The 18,342-nt window shown below is 39.2% G+C and overlaps 1 protein-coding gene across 1 annotated transcript in view; it reads right to left on the reverse strand.

Annotated features, from left to right (window-relative positions):
• Positions 1 to 3,709: 3,709 nt before the first annotated feature.
• TMEM156 (transmembrane protein 156) overlaps positions 3,710 to 18,342 on the reverse strand; it is a 37,924-nt gene continuing 23,291 nt past the window's right edge. Inside the window, exons 6-7 of the mRNA XM_058546892.1 lie at positions 6,317 to 6,422; positions 3,710 to 4,295 (exon numbers count right to left, since the gene is read on the reverse strand). Coding sequence (XP_058402875.1) covers positions 4,283 to 4,295; positions 6,317 to 6,422 — 119 coding nt within the window. The 3' untranslated portion in view covers positions 3,710 to 4,282. The remainder of the gene's footprint in view (positions 4,296 to 6,316; positions 6,423 to 18,342) is intronic.

Below are 18,342 nucleotides of genomic sequence, written 5' to 3' on the forward strand. Positions count from 1 at the left end.
TTCTTTACTCTTAAGAAGGACATTGTGGTGTAAGCGTGTGATGATTGTTGGTGCTGTTGCACCACCATTTAATACACTCTCTCTTGAAATCTTGAGAGGGGAAGCCTGAAGACAAAAGTCAACAAGTTGAAGATGGTAGAGAGGAAAGGGAGGAAAGAACTGGGATGCTTAATGAACTGAGTTCTTGAATTAACCAACCCTGGAAGCACCCTATTCAGAATTTCTGTTAGGTAAGATAAGAAATCTTCTTATCATTTGAGTCATTTTGACTTGGGCCTGCTGTTATTTGCAGATGCGAGTATCTTATTTGATTACCCACAAAACAATATTCTTCCAGTAAATAGCAGTGTTATCTCCATATTTCCCTCTGGTAACAGAACAGCCTTAACTCATGGGGGGGGAAATAACTCATCCAGAGGATTTTGTGAAGCATTATTTTTTGCCAAGATGTTCTGTTTTCCCCCTGCCCATACACGCACACTTCATCTTGTTCTTCAAAACACAGAAGCTTCTAGACTACTCTATCTTTACTAAAGTACATGACTCCCAGTTCACAGAGGGTTTTTTTAAAATGTATCTTTTAGTTGTCATACCTCTCAGTTAATCTGATAATACACCTTATTTAGATTTTTTTAAATGTAAGAACTTCTTTCCACTTATTATCTTAAGATCACCACCCAGTGGAATAGCACAAATACTTGGAGATGGTTAAGAAAGATGTAGACATAAAAGAAAAGTAGAATAAATAGACAGAGAAAGAAGTAAAGTCAAATTATGAAAATAAACCATGTCAGAAAATTGAGTCCAAGTCTTTATTCCACGTCTTACACCAATGGAAAGGAATATAGTTGGAAGAGAGAAAGAGAGATAGAGAGACAGACAGACAGAAGCTGTCTACTGACAGAGGGAGAAAGGAAGATGCAATTCATACAATATTTGTCTTTTGTAAAATTTGCTTGTGATAAATACGGAGCTAGTACAAAAGTATATTTTAAAATATATGTTAGCTACATAGAATCATGACGTGATGAACTCTCATATACTCACCATCAAGTTTATAAAAGAACATTACCCTTGTGTTAGAAGTCCCTGGTATGTAGATCCGCAGTCCCATCCCCTTTCCCATCACCTGAGAGGTAACCACTGTGCTGAATTTACAACCAACTTCTGTCCAACTCCATTAACCAAGATGAGTTATTGCAAGGGAGGAGCAGGTAGGGAGAAGTATGTACCTGTCACTGGGACTCAGAAGCTGGAGAAGATGTGGTTCCCACTCTTACTCGCAGTCTGGTGGGGAAACAGACATGAATGCAACTAGTTGTGGTATGAAGCCCCATGGACAATGTAGCTTATCTGCCTTTGAAAGGTGGAGAGGATTTCTACAGATGGCAGGAAAGGGAAAATGTAATAGTTGGAAAAGAGGCAGGGAAGAGCAAGGTGGTCTGCAGAATGACTGCTCCATCCAGGCTGACTAAGCATGGGAGGGGAAAGAGTAGAACTTAAGGCTAGGATGAAAGTCGAGTTTGAAGGGTATCCTCTGGAAAAATTCTTCTAGAAACCAAAACTAGCAGCTATAAGTTTGGTCAATGTTGTTTTCTACACCACAGAAGTCTGGAGGGTTGCCATCTGGTTCTCTTCTCTCTCCCTTTCTCTGCCCCCACCTCACTCCCAGCCCTGCATCAAATCAGTTGCCAAGTGCCACCAATTCTCCCTTCATATCCTCTCCTCTATCATCCCTCTTTCTACCATTCTAATTCCACTGTGTCCGCTTGACTGAACAATTCTGGCAGCCTTCTGGCATGGTGCCATGTCTCCTCTCTGCCGTTTCCAATCTACACCTGAATTCCTTTGCATGGAGGGCTAGGGTCATGGCTACTCAGTAGGACACAGAGGTCAAGGGGGTAAGGAGGAGTCGCGGCTGGGGATAGAACCACAGACGCAGGACTAAGCTATAAGCTGTGGGGAGGGGGAACAGGATCAGTCAAGATCAGGTTTGTAATCAGTTGAAAGGCAGGGTAAGCTAAAAGCCGGGGTCAGTGGTGTACATTAGAAGCCATGAGTCACATCAGGCCCCAAGGACCACAAATTTGTTTTTATTGGAGCCAGTTGGATGGGGAGGGGAGCAGAACTGCCAGGTTAAGGGAGACATGCAGGACCAGCGACCAGGCAGCAATTCCAGTCAGATGTCTCCTCCAAGGGCACGGTTAACCCAGCCTCCTTACACTCCCAGAAGAGAGGGTTGCTGGTGCTCTCAGCTGGCACCCCCTCCATGTACCCTGCTCCCTTTGCCCCGTCTCAACTCCGCAGTGTGAGCACTGGCAGCAGCACAGGCTTTGCAGCCCCACAGACCTAGGATTGAATCCACATATTAGTCCTGAGATGGTAGTCAAACTGGTGAGCTTCTCTGGCCTCCACTTCCTCAGGGATAATGACACCTGTGTCAAGGAGCGGTTGTGACAGAAATAAGGGTGTACACGCACATGCCTGATGTATGGGGGGATGGGGGGGCACGGGGGGCTCAATAAATAGTTCTTCATCCAAAAAACATTTATTAAGAAGCTACTGTGAGCTGAGCATTACTAGCTGCTAGGGATGCTATGGTGAACAGAATCAGACTAGAGAAGGAGACAGACACTAATTAATAACCATGAAAATAATTGTAAATAGCAGACAGGAAAAGGGCTCTGACAGCTCAGAAAGCGTTTTCCTGGGAGATTTGACCTATTCTGAGAGATCAGGAAAAGCCATCTTCTAGACTTTGCTCAAAAGCGGCCTTCTGGAGAAGCCTGCCCTGATTACCTCCAACTAGAAATGATTCTATTGGCCTATGAATTCTCAGCAGGAAACATGGAGCCTGTAAATGACACTTATGTTACCCTGCTGTGTCTAGTATAATAACCTGTGGCAGGCATGTCCTGTCTCCTCTACCAGATTGTACACTCTTTGTGGGCAGACAGCAGGCCATCCACATCTTGGAATGATTCACGGTATCTGTTCAAGTCTACCATTTTAATAAACAAGTGAAATTAGCTTCCAGAAAGCTGCCACAATTTAACAGAACTTGAAGCTTAATTTATGCCTTTTGTAAGCCAAGTTTCCATTGATTTCCAAGTCATTTGTCTGAACATAATAGGTGATTGCAAGGAAACAGTCATTTGTCTTCGCAGAAACTGTATAATATCCATACCTCATGGAGTGTGACACCCTTAAATTCCTGTTGAATAATCCCAGACCTGAGCCTGACTCACCTATTAATCAGGGATACACAGACAAGAAAAGGTGAGACTAGTAGAATTCCTTCAGAGACTAGTAGAATTGCCAAATCTTCAATCTCTAAATCTTACAATTAGAATCTCAGTTTGTGATCTAGCCAAAAAAGTGGGGTACCAGAAAAGTCTCTGTGTGCTGAAACATTCATTCCTATTTGTTTGCTTAATATAAAATCTGCCTCTGCAGTTAAACACTGGAAATCTACTCAGGTAAACAATTTTAAATATATAATGAGACCAGGAGATTAAGTTCCTCCTTAACTCTGAGAAGGTATTTTTATATTATTCAATATTAAGAGCTGCCCTTTTGTATATATGTACTTTTATTGTAATTAATAACTCTAATTATTCTTGACATCAATGATAGCTGTAAAAATATGAAAGCCAAAAGAATCAGAGGACACATTTTGCTATTAGATTTAAAAATTCCAGTATTTCAGTTAAATTCGTTTTATTTTGGTATCTTTGCATTTTTTTAAACATCCCCAGTGCCAAAAGGAGACAATATTTATAAATCTAAACAAATGTATAAACAAACAATCCAAGCTCTCTTAAGTAATTTGCCAAACAGAAACAATCCATAGGAAAACCCATCAAATCAAAATCTGTAATGTGCGCCAATGAGAGAAAGGATATTCATCTTTGACCCTCTTTTTGGTTCCTCAAAATCAAAATCTTGGGGCACTTATAAGCCCTACAAGTGAAGGGCAATAAAACGAGGTATGCCTGCATAATGATGGCTAAACAAGGAGAATAACTGTTCTCTTGCTGTTTCCATGGGTTTCATCAGCTTGTTTTCTGTGACTCATAATGGCTTCCTGAAAAAACTCTCCTTCCTTTGATCTCCTGGGTCAGTTGAGTGCTCTTGAGCCAGTTTTCGTCAACCAGTCAGCATTCCTGCTGTTTCCTGTTGTGCATCCTCAGCTGGACCCAGATATTTACCAGTTTACTCACTCTCAAAATGAAATTATGAGTATTCTTCAAAAGGGTCAGTCCAAATTGTCCAGAGCAATTCAAAAGGATATTCTGAGGATTAAAAAAAAAAGGCAAACATTATTCACACAAAAATGTTGTCAAGTATTACCTGAATAGAATTAGTGGGAAAGCAATTTAAAAACCACTTATTAAAACTGTGTCTTGTAAAAACACCAAAAAACTCCCTAAAGTCACTGATGAAGGGCTCTTTCTGACCCTATGCTGTGCAATGGAGCCACCATTATGTCCCTAAGAAGAGAGTATGGTTGGTAGTAAAAAACTTCTCAGCCTAAGAACCGCAGGGTCTCCTCCAGGCTCTGCTACTGCAAGTATGTTTGGTTTATTTTCCACTTCTATAAAATGAAAGTGGAAGCATTCACCCGAGTTTCTTTGGGTTATAACATTCCATGGTTCTAGCAGAGAGACACAGGAGTTGGGACTTATTTATTTACTCAACAAGTACGTATTGGCCATCTATTAAATGCTAGGCGACATGTCCTGTGAGTGAGGAGTCTCTCCATTATGCTCCCCGGTCCCCTGTGACTATCTCTATCATGTTTCGTGACACTCTCTTGGAATTAGACGTTCCCTAATCTGATTCCTCCACTGACTGCATGCTACTTTTGCCAATAAGTGGCAGAATTCTTGGCACACTGTAGGTGCTCAAACAGCATTTGGTGAATAAATAAATGAGAGCTCTCCATGTGCAAGGTTGACCATCCCAGAATGAGGACCAGAAAGAGAAGTATCAAGCTTAATATCCAGTAATATTTCATTAAAACAAGTATATGAGGACATTATATTCTACCTAGGAATTTCTGAGCTGACAGCAGACCCTGATTACACTAAAACCGAAGCACTAAGTCCTGCCTCTCTCTAGTTCTGAACACAAATGTGTCCTTGACACTTCGTTTCCAGTTTGACATATTGAGCTTCCTATGCTGGATCCCTTCAGTTCTGCTCTCCACTTTTTTCCACCTTGGTTGGTGCTCTGGGAGGCCAATCTATACTGCCTCCATCTGGCCCCAGTGTCCTCTGGCTCTGGTTGGTTTGGTCAATGGGAAGTACTAGCACATCAGGGTAAGGGAGAACAGCCAAGTTGGGATATTTATACTCTCCTTCAGGGCAACCACAGGCTGTGGTGTCTGTCCCTTGAACAAAGGTCACAGCTCCTGCCAGGCATCTGTTCCCACATATTCTGTCCGTGTGTATATGTGTATGCCTCGGGCTCTGTCTCTCTGGGTTCCTTGCCCCTTGAGTCTTAGCAACAGTAGCGGTGCCCAACTGTCACTAGTCCTACGTTGCTGCACTCTCCTTTTTAGGTTTCCCACATCCTGGCTGAATAGGCCCTTTATGAAATTATCCTCAAATTATTCAATTTGAGTATACCATCAGTTTCCTGCTAGGAACTTGACTGATAACTACCCAAGTATAATGAAGAGTAAATGATCTAGCCTATCACCACCAAGCCCAATAAAAAGTTACTAATAAATGTGCGAGTCCCTCCTCCCTGTTATAATTTTTATATCTCCTACAACGGCTATCATAGTGCTTTTAACATAATAGTTATTTAAAAATATTTGTTGAATGAATAAAAAAATTTCTAAGACATTTCTGACTAATGTTTTGGATTCAAATACATGGAAATCAACACTCATTAATCTGAATTATCAGATGTTAAATTTAGACAAGTTTTTTTTTATGTCAGTAAGTAGTTCTGCTTTACAAATTTATATTCTCTCCTTTTTCCTGTTCCTACTGAAACAACATTTGGCCGGCTGGAATTATGACTCAACCCCAGGAAACAGTGCCAAGGGATGAGCTGACATCTCAGGGGCACATGGAGTTTAATAGACTAAGAGATTAGTTTACTGGTCCTTTCTAGACCTTGGAGGGAATAGTGATTTTATTTCATGTCATCTAATTTATATGAACTGCTTTTGCAAGTTCATCACTTTCTATCTCCTCTACCCAGATAGAAATGCAGTTTGGGGTAAACTAAACCTCCTTGGATATATTTGTGCTTATAATGAATAGAATCAAATTGTCAATAAAGCCAAATCATCACTCACCGTGTATGTTGATCTTGCTGATGCACCGTGGAAGTGACTTCTAGTTCTGGTATTGGAGGAAGCACTTCCTTGACCTGAGTTAAGGGTAGCCTCTGCGTGGTCTCCGCTGTTTAAGAAGGAGAGCTGTTTTAGTCATTTAGTCAACAGCAATGCAAAAGAAACACAATATTTTCTAATGTAGTAAGAGAACCATGCCCTATATCTAGAAAGGATTTGGGCAGTTTCCACCACTCACTAAATTTCCTGTCTAAAAATCTGACGCCTTTAACCCATTTCTCTCAACTCTCTTTCCTTTCATTCTTCCTCTCCCCTCACTTCCTGGTCACAAGACCTGAAGCATAGTTAAGAAGCAAAGTAAAGAAAAATTTTTTTAAATACAATGTCAAGTAACAAGAAAAGAATTTTAGTTTGAAAGCTGCAAACATTTCCTTCTATTGCATATTGTTGAAGTATGTCCCTAAGAAGAATGTCAACGACATCCTAGATTTCAGGGACAATTTTACCAAAAAGCAAAGGTACAAATTAGATAAATTCTAATCTGTCTTCCTTTTCTATGACTATGTGACTTTATAAAATTCTTCTAATATGATCTTCAGCTGACTTCACGATAGGAGATGACACTTCATATCCATGGCATAATGGTATCTCTTTCATTCCCCTAGGGTCTGGGGTCTCACTTCTCTAGTTTTATACTGAAATTTGAGTTTTACATAATATGCGTGGTTTTTGCTTCACAGATGTCTCTACTTTTTATACAAAGCCGTGAACACGGATGGAAAGGGAGTGACCTATAATTTAACGAGAAGTTTAGGTAGTTGCTTCTGAAGAAGAGAAAAGGAGGATTTAAGTGTAATCAAGAATATGATGCTTCTTGTCCGTGCAGATGATTAAACACTGGTATAGGTTACCAAAACGGAAATATCGCCAAACCTTCTCTCGGAATTTTATTCTTTTAATTAGAAAAAGAAAGTTTAACAAGAAAAGCTTATTTTTTGGGTTAAATTTTCTGAATAAGGAATACAGTCACATGGTTAAAAATTTAAAAACTATGAAGGGATATTCAGCAAAATATCTCCCTCTTACCCACCTCCCAGACAATCACTTCCCACTGCATCACATAGTTCCTTCCCTTCTCCCCTTCCTCTGCCACAGGCAACCAATCAGTTCATTAGTTTTGTGAACTAATTGGTTCACAAAAACCAATTCGTTTTTGTGAATTGATAGATAAATTTATACACATATATGTATATGTTATTTTTGTCCTTCTTTACACAATTGCATGCTATTTTGCATACTATACAATTGCATACAACTGCATACTATATATCTACTTAACGATTTATCTTGGAGATCTTCCACATAAGCACTTCCTCATTCCCTTTTACAACTTCCTGGTATTCCATAGTATGGATGTATCATCATGTCTTGAAACAGCCTCCTATTTCCTTTGTGTCTAATCTTTTGATATTGCAAACACACTAGCAATAAACACTGTACATATGTCATTTCTCTCCTATATAAGTAAATCTATAGGATAAATTCCTACAAATAGAATTGCTGGCTCAAAGGGCTTGCACATTTGTAACTTTGATAGTTATCGCCATATTACCTAATCGTAGAAGTTGTACTGATTTAGCCTCTCAATTTAGCTTAGTAAAGTATGAGACTGCCTATTGCCCCTTGCCGTAGAGTATGATGTCAAACTTCTAGATTTTTGCCAATCTGATAGATGAAAATAGCATTTCAGTGAAGCTTTAATTTGCATTTCCACCTGAATGTAAGCTCCATGAGAGCAGAGGTCTTTGTTTTGTTTGGTTCACTGCTGTGTCTCCTATACCAGAAGGCCAATATTATTCTGAAACTGAACAACCTTTCATATGTTTAAGAGCCATTTGTATTTCCTTTTCTGTAAACAGTCAATTCTTATCCTTTACCCATTTGCCTACTGGGTTATGGTCTTTTCTTCATCAATTATTATAAGTTCCATATATACTAGGAAAGGTTGCTTATCTGTGATGAACTGCAAATAACTTTTCCCTAATGGTTTTTGCTGTGTACATTCTTTTTCACATGGTCAAATTCATCAGTCTTGTAGCCGAGTTTTGTGTCATGATTAGAAAGGTCTACTCTGCGGTTATAAATGAATTCTATCATTGTTTCTTGTATTCCTTTTATGGTTTCACGTTTCGATTGAAATCATTGATCCATCTGAAATTTACCCTAGTATTAGTGTGTGAGCACCAGATTAAGTAAATTTTTTTCCTAGATGGTTATTCAGTTGTTCCAACATCATTCACTCAGTAATCTTTCTTTTTCCTACTAATTGGATGTGCCATTTTCATCATTTACTGAAGTCCTGAACTTTCTAACTTTTCATTAGATATTTTTATCCAGTTATATACCACTACCATGATAGAATGGATACTTTTTCCCTCTTTACTAGTCTATGTCAATTTTTTCTTGGCTATTATTGACAGTTTATTTTTCATGGAGATATTAAAGTGAACTTGTTTATATATTGATTTAGGAAGAATTGTCATCTTTATATATTCATCTTCCTATTCAAGAACATGATATACCATTCCTTTTGTTCAAGTCATTTTTATGTCTCTCAGGAGCATTTTTCTGAAGTTTTCTTCAGAAAGATCTTGTACATTTCTTATTAAGTTTATTCCTAGTTATTTTATCTTTTTACAGTTGTTTTAAATGCACTGTATCTTCTAACTGGTTGTTGTTTAAATATATGAAGGTTGTTGATTTTTTATATTAATTCTGTACCCTGCCATTCATTGAATTTTTTTAAGATGTGTTTTACAGGAATTATTTTAGATTTTCCAAGTACATATCATATCATCTGCAAAATAAGTGATCATTTTACCTATTCTTTCCAGTTTGTAAACCTTGTACTTCTGTGTCTTACCTAATAGTGTTGACTAGTACTTCCAGGACAATGGTAGATAAAGTGGCAAGAGTGAACATCCTTGAAAATGTCTGGTTTTTGCTAAGCACACTTTTAGTGTTTCTCTATTAAGCATGATTCTGGGTTTTTGTTTGAGACAGATGTATTTTATCATATTAATGAAGTACCTATTTATCTTATTTTTATTAGGAGTTTTTATGAAGAATGGGTATTGTGTTTTGTCAAATGCGTTTTTAGCACCTACAGAGATGATCAAACAATCTTTCTCTTAGATCTACTAACATAATGAGTGACATTAATAGATCCCCTAATGCTGAACTGTTTTTATTCCTAGCATATGCCCCATTTGATCATAGGAGGGATGGGTGTGTCTATTATACATACATATTTTTTAACTGTGTTGCTAGATTCTTTGTTAACATTTGTTTAGAATTTTTACATACATATACATAAGGACAATTGCCCAGTGGTTTCATTTTAGACACAATCTCCCTTAGGTTTGAATATTAATGTTTATTTCATAAATAGAATGAGGAAACTTCCTTTTTTCCCTATGATCTACAATAGTATAATACCGTTGGAAACATCTATCTTTTAGAGATTGGTAAAATTCCCCTGTGACCTGGTCTTCCTGTTACTTTTGAGGGATAACTGACAAATTTTCTATTTCTCTATGATAATTGTTTTGTTCAAACTTTCTATTTCTTCTGGTGTCAGGTTTTGTAAAATTTTCCAGAAAATCATCCATCTTAACCAAAGATTTTCAAAATTAAAATAGCATCTACTCTTTAAGAGGCAGAAATAGATGGCTTTTTGAGGCCACTTCCAGCAGACATTGAGGGTCCCCCCCCTCAACTCGTATGGAAATGCTAAAATAACCACCAAAGTTAGAATTTCTTCTTACAGAGCATTTAGCCTTCTGAATGGTAAAGGACAAAGCTTTCCTGACTGATTAGGACAAAGGTGGGAAAATGAGACTAGTCTTTACCTGGGCACAGAGCTCCCATGGCCTTGCTCTCTTCCTCTCAGGGGCATTACATTGGAGTCCCTTAGCATCCTTTATTTTATTTTAATATCAGTAAGTACCAACCACATCTATGGGGCTAGCTCTACCAGCCCTACCGGTCTCACACTGAAAGTTCCTAGGGATCGGTGATTTTTGTCTTTTTAAACCTGTGTTTCTCAAAGGGTGGTTGTGGTAGGCAGAATTCTAAGATGGCCACCAAGATTCCCACCCCCTGGTGTGCATTTCCTGTAATCCTCTTCCCTTGAGTGTGGGCAGGACTTTGAAAAGGATTTCATTCCTGTGATTAGATTACACAAAGAGGAAGAGCTTTTGCAGGTATAATTAAATCAGTTGATTTTGAGTTATTCAAAAGGGAGACTCTTCTGGGTAGGCCTGACTTAATGAGGTGAAAGCCCTTAAAAGGGAGACTGGGCCTACCTTGAGGTGAGAGAGGGTCTCTTGCTGGGCTTAAAGAAGCCAACTGTCATGTTGTGAACTGTCTATGGAAAGGGTCGTGTAGCAGAGGTCTGCAGAAGGCCTCTAGGACCTGAGGGCAGCTTCTGGCAGACAGCCAGTAAGAAGCCAGGACCCTCAGTATGCAGCCTCAAGGAAATGAATTCTGCCAACATCCTGAATGAGCTTGGAAGTAGAGCCTCCAGATGAGAACACAGGCCAGCGCATATCTTGATTTCAGCCTTGTGAGACCCTGAGATCCAGCAAAGCTGTGCCCAGATTTCTGACCCACAGAAACTGTGAGATAATAAAGGTGTGTTGTTTTAAGCCACTAAGTTTATGGTAATTTGTCACACAACAACAGAAAACTAATAAATTGATCAACAGAGCCTTGACCTGAAAATCACCAGAGGTGGTAATTTAAAATGCAGGTTCTAGGACCCTGTCCCAGATCGACTGAATTACAGTCTCCTTTCATAGAAGCCAGGGAGCCTGAATATTTACAGACATCCAAGTTGATTATGATGCACATTAAAGCTTCAGAATGAACTTACCGTGCAAGCAATTGCTTAGACAATCTTGGACAAAGCATCTTATAATGTCTAGAGTTTTAGATTTGGAGAGAGTTCTTTTTAAAGGTTAAAATATCAAAAGAGCCTATTCATGAAAGTAAATAATTATGGAAGAAAATTAACAGAGCTCTTTTGGTTGGAAAGCCAAACTGTTAATCATTTGCTTATTCATTCAGTTTGCTGATGTTTTATAGTGTGGTATAACCATAACTTACTATGGAGAGCTATTATCTGTCAAAATGACGGCCAGTTCAAAGTAAATCTCTAGTGGTGCATTATCTTCTGTTTCTCCTGGTATCCGAAGTCATGTAACTTATATGCTAATAGAAAAACCTCTGGAAAATTGATAAAAAGGCAAAAAGGTAGGATATATGTCATTTTAATACCTTCTTCAGAATAGCTAAAATGGATGGTATTTTTTTCTAGCTCTACACTGGGAAATAGAGTTTCTTCCAAATAATATTAATTCACCAACACTAGTTAAAGCAGCAGAAGCAGTCAGAAATATTTTAAAACTTCCCAGAAGTCTTTTCATGAATCTGTCAAATCTCTGAATCAAACATTTCTTTGACTTTTTTCAGGAACCTCAGAAGAGCCTAAAAAATTAAACAGAATCCCAATCTGAGTTTTGACCTGGCTGAATGTAGCCAACAAAATGGATTTCCAGCAGTAGAAATTTTGATTAAAAATAAAACTCCATGCCTTATGTTCTCAAATAAAGCCCCCATCACGCTGTCCATGACAGTGTCCAGGTTACCATCTGATAATTCTTTTTCTTCTTTTTTTTTAGATTTCTGTCACTTTTCGAAAGTGCTTTATATCTATGACATCTGGCATCTAACCTCAATTCATCCTTCCAAAGTAATTTTTTATTCCCACCGAGTAGCAGAAACTTGCAAGGTGATTTCTTTACTTTGTTCCTGGTGATTTTCCTGTCAAAGACAAGGTACATCTCCCACAGTGAAGACACATCTAAAACTTCCTCATCCTACCCAGGCTTTCTTGTCTGCTAAGAGAATTTGCCCCATCAATTTTTGATATTCTTATCTCCAAAACTACTTTGTTCAGCTAACTTTTACTTAGTTACTAAATTGGAAAGCCAAAACAGCTAAAAACAAAACAAGAGGAGTAAACAGGGTTATGTGTCCATACTGCATATGACCCTCTGTGACCTCTACTTCCCCAATAGTGGTATATCTGGTTTTGTTGGAATTGCTTATTTGTCTGCCTGTTTGTGTACAAAGACGTATTTTATGCACTATTAAATCCCCCAGAACACACCCTGGAGCATGACAGATAATAGGGACTAAATAAATATTTGTTGAATGACTGAAAGACTGTAATTTAACTACTTTATGCCTCGTTTTTCTTAATAAAAAGGCACGGATTCAAGCAGTACAAGTAGGCAACTCTGGGGTGCCACCCAGGAATTTGGGGATAAGGAAGATAAGATTGCCTTCTGAGAGTTAATCTGTAAAATCTACCCGTAATCAGAGCACAAACACACAAAGTCATCTTCAGAAATGATTCCCAGGCCAAAGCCCATTAAATGTTAACAGTCCTGAGTTAAATGAGCCAGTCAGCCTACCCCTAAAATGGAGAAGGTGGCCTCTCAAACTATGTTGGCAGAGGAATCCACCAACAAGACCTACCAAACAACCCTTGGCTGTGATTTGACTTCCCACAGGGTTCTAAGAAGAGAGGACATACGTGTTTGCTGTCAGAAGTGTTTTGGTCCGTATTTCTCTCAATTGCATTACACTTTGTGAATTAATACATTGGCCTTCTGGTTTTACAAGCCTTTTAGTGTGAGCTAGATTACACAATGGATCCTTCTCCATGTGTTGTCATTGCAGGAGGCTGACTCCGCAGGCCTGAAGGAAGACATTGGGCCAGGCAAATTCACCTACGTGAGGCACCTGTGTGGCCTTGCGGGCAAAGGCAGCCTGTCCTAGCAGGGCCTTGACCTCCCCCCACCTTGTTCTGTTCAAAGGTTTGGCAGTGGGTACTGACACCTGAACAACTGAGATGATTACCTTGCAGTTTTGGCAAAGCTAGTGTGACTGCCTTGAGGCTAAAAGGAGGAAAATAAAGGTAAGGGTAAATGAGGTAATAAAGATGTATTTTGATGTACTTTGAAAAACAGAAAGCACTATAAAGTGCAAAACACAATATTTTTAGTAGCATGTTTTTAAGCCCACTCGAGGGGTCTGCTCAGAATTTAGTAGAACCCAGATATGCGCTCAGCGGGGGAAGGCTATGGACAGTCAACCTTGGAAGCGATGACCTCAGTGCTTCCTTCCTCTCGTTCGTACTTTGGGAGATTCAGCCACAACTCTTCATGGAGACAACAATAATAAAAGTCTACACTATTACCCGCAAAATACTTGTTTTCCTCATAAGAGCTTCTCCAAAAATGAAGGAACTCAAGTTAATCTTCATAGATTACTTTGGTCAAGACAGATGTGGAAATTTTCAGATGGTTTGGTGATTCTTAACCAGTTATCTAATTTGGCTTCAAAACCCCTTCCAGTCTTAATTATTTTTTCATATTGCCACAGGAATGCAGAACTTCAATATTGCTATGCATCATTCTGACCTTTTCATCACATAAAAACATTGGCACTTTTGTACAAGCCCAAGATAGCTAGTAGCCTTTCAGGGCTAATAGAACCAATTATGGCAGCTTAAAATAGATTTCTGTTATTCAAGGTGCCAACTCCCTACTATGTTCAAAGCTCCATCTGTTATTATTAACAGTGATCCTAAAACTGCTTATCTGCTCCAAATCTGGCCAATGTGAAAATCAAATGAGGATGGAAAAATAAATGACTGCAAAGTTTTCTAGAATTAACAACTAAAGAAAATCTCCTTGAACAGACAGTCACCAAAACTCTGAGTCATTGACTCAGTTCCCAGTTCATTCACACTGCAGATATACTTACTGCTCCAAGGAAGGCCACTGATGAAGTGTTTAGCCATTCTCTTTTCGTCATTTTGGATAGGCATTATCAAAAGTTATAATTTAGGGGGAAAAAGTATTTGAAAGGTCTTTGTAAGACGGCAGCAGCCGTTCTTTCAACATAATCAATGTCGAGTTGTATTTATTTGACAAACATTTATTGGGCACCTACTCTGTGCCCTTATATGCACCATGCTGTGAGCTGGGGATACAGTGACGAGTATTATCAGATAGTGTCCCTGACCTCACAGAGCTAACTGGCTCCTGGGAGAGACATCAATGAAATAATAACACAAAAATACAAAATAGCAACAGTGGTAATTGCCACAAAGAGAGATTTGTGGTGTTATAAGAGTGTGTCATAAGGGGAATTGACCTAGTTTAGGAGGTCCAATATGAATTCTCTAAGGCAGTGTTAGTTAAGCCAAGATCAGAAGGCAGGGTTGGAGTTAACTAGACAAAGGCAGGGTGGGAGGAGGGGAGATTTGCAGAGGGTGGCAAGGGAGGCAAGATGGTTCAAGCATGGAGAGTCTGTGTAAAGATAGAGAAGACGTTTATCTGCATACGTTTTATCTTCCAGACCTAGCATAAACGGCTGTCACATACAGGCATTCAATGAATAAATAGAATAAATTATCCTATTCTGCCTATAGATTCTTCACACTTATGAATTTCTTCCTGCATATAGAGTCACCCTCTGCATTTTGATCTCGTCTGTAACCAAGCAGATGGCTATAACCTTTACTGTTTTATGAACCCAAATCTGTATTTTAAGAGCCATAAATATTACAGTGAAGCAAGTAAAAATTAAATTTTCACGTTATCTTGCTTGGTTGCTGGACATCTGTCACCAGTAATTTATCTTCTCCTCTGCAGAAAGTTGAAACCTGCTTAGTCTTTATTACACTGGCCATAAACATGTTGCAAATTATAATTTTACATTACCATCAGTTTTATTTTGGGGTAATACAAATTACTGGGTCACCCACTTTTGGCATTTAGTAATTCTCTTTCACAATAAAATTTCTTTCTCTTTGATTCATGGTCCCTAAGAACCCACCCACATTAACTGCAAAAGTCATTTCAACCAATGATGAAATGCTCCTTTGCGGATGACTCACATTGTCTCACACAAGCTCCTACGACCTCAGAGAGAACATGTCCCATCTCAGTTTCAGTGTTAAATGTAAAAGAGCAAGAAGAGTTTTGCTCTGTGGTTTGAACCAGCAGGGATGAGCTCCCCAGTTCACCATTGCCATTAAGTGATTTGCCAGAAAGTGCATCTGTTGGACAGAACTCAGTTTGAACCCTGACTCTGCTAGGAGCTGGCTGTGAGTCACTTACTCAAACTCTCTTAGCTTCAGTTTTCTCATCACAAAAAAGTGAGGTTCTTATGAAAGAAAATGATATGTGTGAAAGTACTGTGCATATGGGAGGTACTTAACGAGCTTTTATAGTTGAATTAATTTCCCTTCTTCTAGGGCAACCAGGGGTAGAATCTCCTTAACTGTGACGTCAGCTCTGTGAAGGCAGGGACTGAGCTGGTTTGTGCCACTGTAAATCGTCAATGCTTAACATAATGCCTGGCCCATAGTCAGTGTTCAATAGATTGTGGTTGAATATCCGAAGGTGCAGAATTTCAAGTTTTAAAGATTTCACCATTTTTGATGGACATAGAGAGGAGAGATGAAATGACCCCCTTAATCGACCTGTGCGGCAAGAATAAGCAGAAGCTCTAATCCTGGAAACCTCGAGTCATAGATATGTATTTATTGGCTGACCAGCATGTGGACATCTCAGGGGAAATCTCAAGTATGCAGGAAGCCAGAGGGGCAGATATTCCCTCTCTCTGCTTCCTGGCACCCGAGTACCAATCTGTGGCTTACACTCAGACAATCAGATACTCCTCCTTGGGACTTGCAATCCTGGGCAGTGATGCAAAGCTGCAAGGTGGTCTAAGGGTGGCTCTGGCAGCTCAGAGGGAGTATCCAGTGGTGGTGACACCAGCAGAGGCATTTTCACCAAATCATTCCTGTGGTGTGATTTTAGCTGTATTTTTGGCTGCCTGCCCTCCCTTAACTCCTGTTTGTTTTCCAAGCTCAGATTCCCTAATCTTCTTGCTGCGTCTATGAGTTATCTACTGGTTTTCCAATAAATTTCCTTTCTGCCAAGTCGGCCAAGTTGGTTTCTATTGTTTGCATCCAATAATTTGGGTCCTAGTCCACTGCTCCTGCCCCTGCCCTTGGTCTCCCAATGTGGTCAACTCATTAAGAACTGTTTCTGGGGATACCTTTCAAAGTTACTTTTGCATAGTTCTCAAAATCTCTTCTTCAAGATGGTCAATGTCATTCATTATTCTCTGATATTCTTAGCAATTCTACAAAGTGTGTTATATGTTCTTTGATGGAGTGGAATTATGTTTCCTCTGCTCACTCTTTGTCTCTTCATTTGTTTTCACCTTTCCCAACCCCTAACATTCATTTCTTGCTCATCTGCTCTTTTTGATCTACACTCATTTCCCCTTAGGGTTTGTGCGACTTAATAAGCTTTTATTGTGCATGAACTACATGCCATATACAATGCTAGGGACAAGGATCCAAAGATGAATACGACAGAGTCACCACCTGTGTGAAGATAATAGTCAAATGAATAAAATGTAAAGTAGATTAATGCCAAGATAGGCAGCATAAACCATCAGGCTTCTCAAAGCAAAGAAGAAAATATTAGAGACATATAAAAGCTTGGGACTTGATTCTGTATGACATCTCTTTCTACAGTGATGAGACTAATTTATTCTATCAGTGTTTACTGTGCCCTCAGTACATACCAAGCACTGAGCAGTGCCAGGGTCTTGGTAATCTCTCTTTATTTCTCTCTTGACTGGTTGAGGCTGTGAACCTTATCTATACCCCTACGTGTTCGTGTGTAACACAGTTACTTTGTAATACCTGAACAACTGGAGAAACATTCTGGAATGTACAGCCAGAGTCGACAGCAAGTCACTCTGCTGAATGTAACTATAGTCACTGCTCTCTTTGAACTACATTTTTTTTACTCATGTTACTGCTTCTCCAGAGAACCATGCTGGCACATTTTTCCTGTACATTCTCACTGCCGCCTGTAATCCATCATTACAAAGATAGGCCTTAAAAACGGCGCTCGAGGGAAACATTATTTCCTTTCCATTTCTCTCTCAGAAAGAGCAAGTTATAGTGGGAGGGGGAAATTGCATTTAGATTAAAGGAATGTAAATAACAGGAAAGAATCTGCTTCTTTCCCCCTTTAAGATGCTAAGCCTCAAAAGGACTCTTGGTTTTAAAAAAGGGCATCACCCCTTGGCCCGCTCTAAACATTAATATTATATAGCTGGTAACAAAGCAAGAGGATTTTTAGTGAGAGCTATTAAATGAAAGGGCTGGCCAAGAAGATTTCTCTGGTGAGTGAAAATCACAGGCTCATAAATACAACTTGTGAGGTTAGTCTTGCGGTTAGCTAATACTTTCAATTTGTGATTTCCCCGATTATATGGGTTGACAGGGGAATTATTGACTTTTTCTCAGACAGGCTGCAATGCTCAAAATTTTGACTTGAAAAGAGAAAGGACCAGGATTCCTGAGGCAACATAAAAGTTCAGCAGAACTAGGTTAAAACATTCCTGGTGGATGGATGTCATGCAGGTGTACTGGATAAGAGGGGAGACCAGGGGAAAGGCCATTTTCTCCCTTTAAAAAATAATTTGCCATTTGAAACAACCCTGCTATTTTTATTTCATTAACCAAACAAAATTGTCACTGACTGCACAAAATTTCCATCAACTTTTCCCACATTTAGCTGGTGTCAAATGATTATTTAGTGAATACTTATTGTTACCCGTAGGTTAATAATTTTACTGCTAATGCTGAGAGTGGAAAGTCTAAATTTTTTTTTCCTGAGGAAGTTTCACCCTGAGCTAACATCTGTGCCAATCTTCTGTTTTGTATGTGGGATGCCGCCACAGCATGGTTGACAAGTGATGCATGTCCTCACCTGGGAACAGAACCCCGGCTGCCAAAGCAGAGCGCAACGAACTTAACCTCTAGGCCACAAGGCCGGCCCCTAAATTTTTTTTTTAAT

The sequence above is a fragment of the Diceros bicornis genome, chromosome 8 (genome assembly GCF_020826845.1).
Source record: "Diceros bicornis minor isolate mBicDic1 chromosome 8, mDicBic1.mat.cur, whole genome shotgun sequence".
Taxonomy (NCBI): Eukaryota; Metazoa; Chordata; class Mammalia; order Perissodactyla; family Rhinocerotidae; genus Diceros; species Diceros bicornis.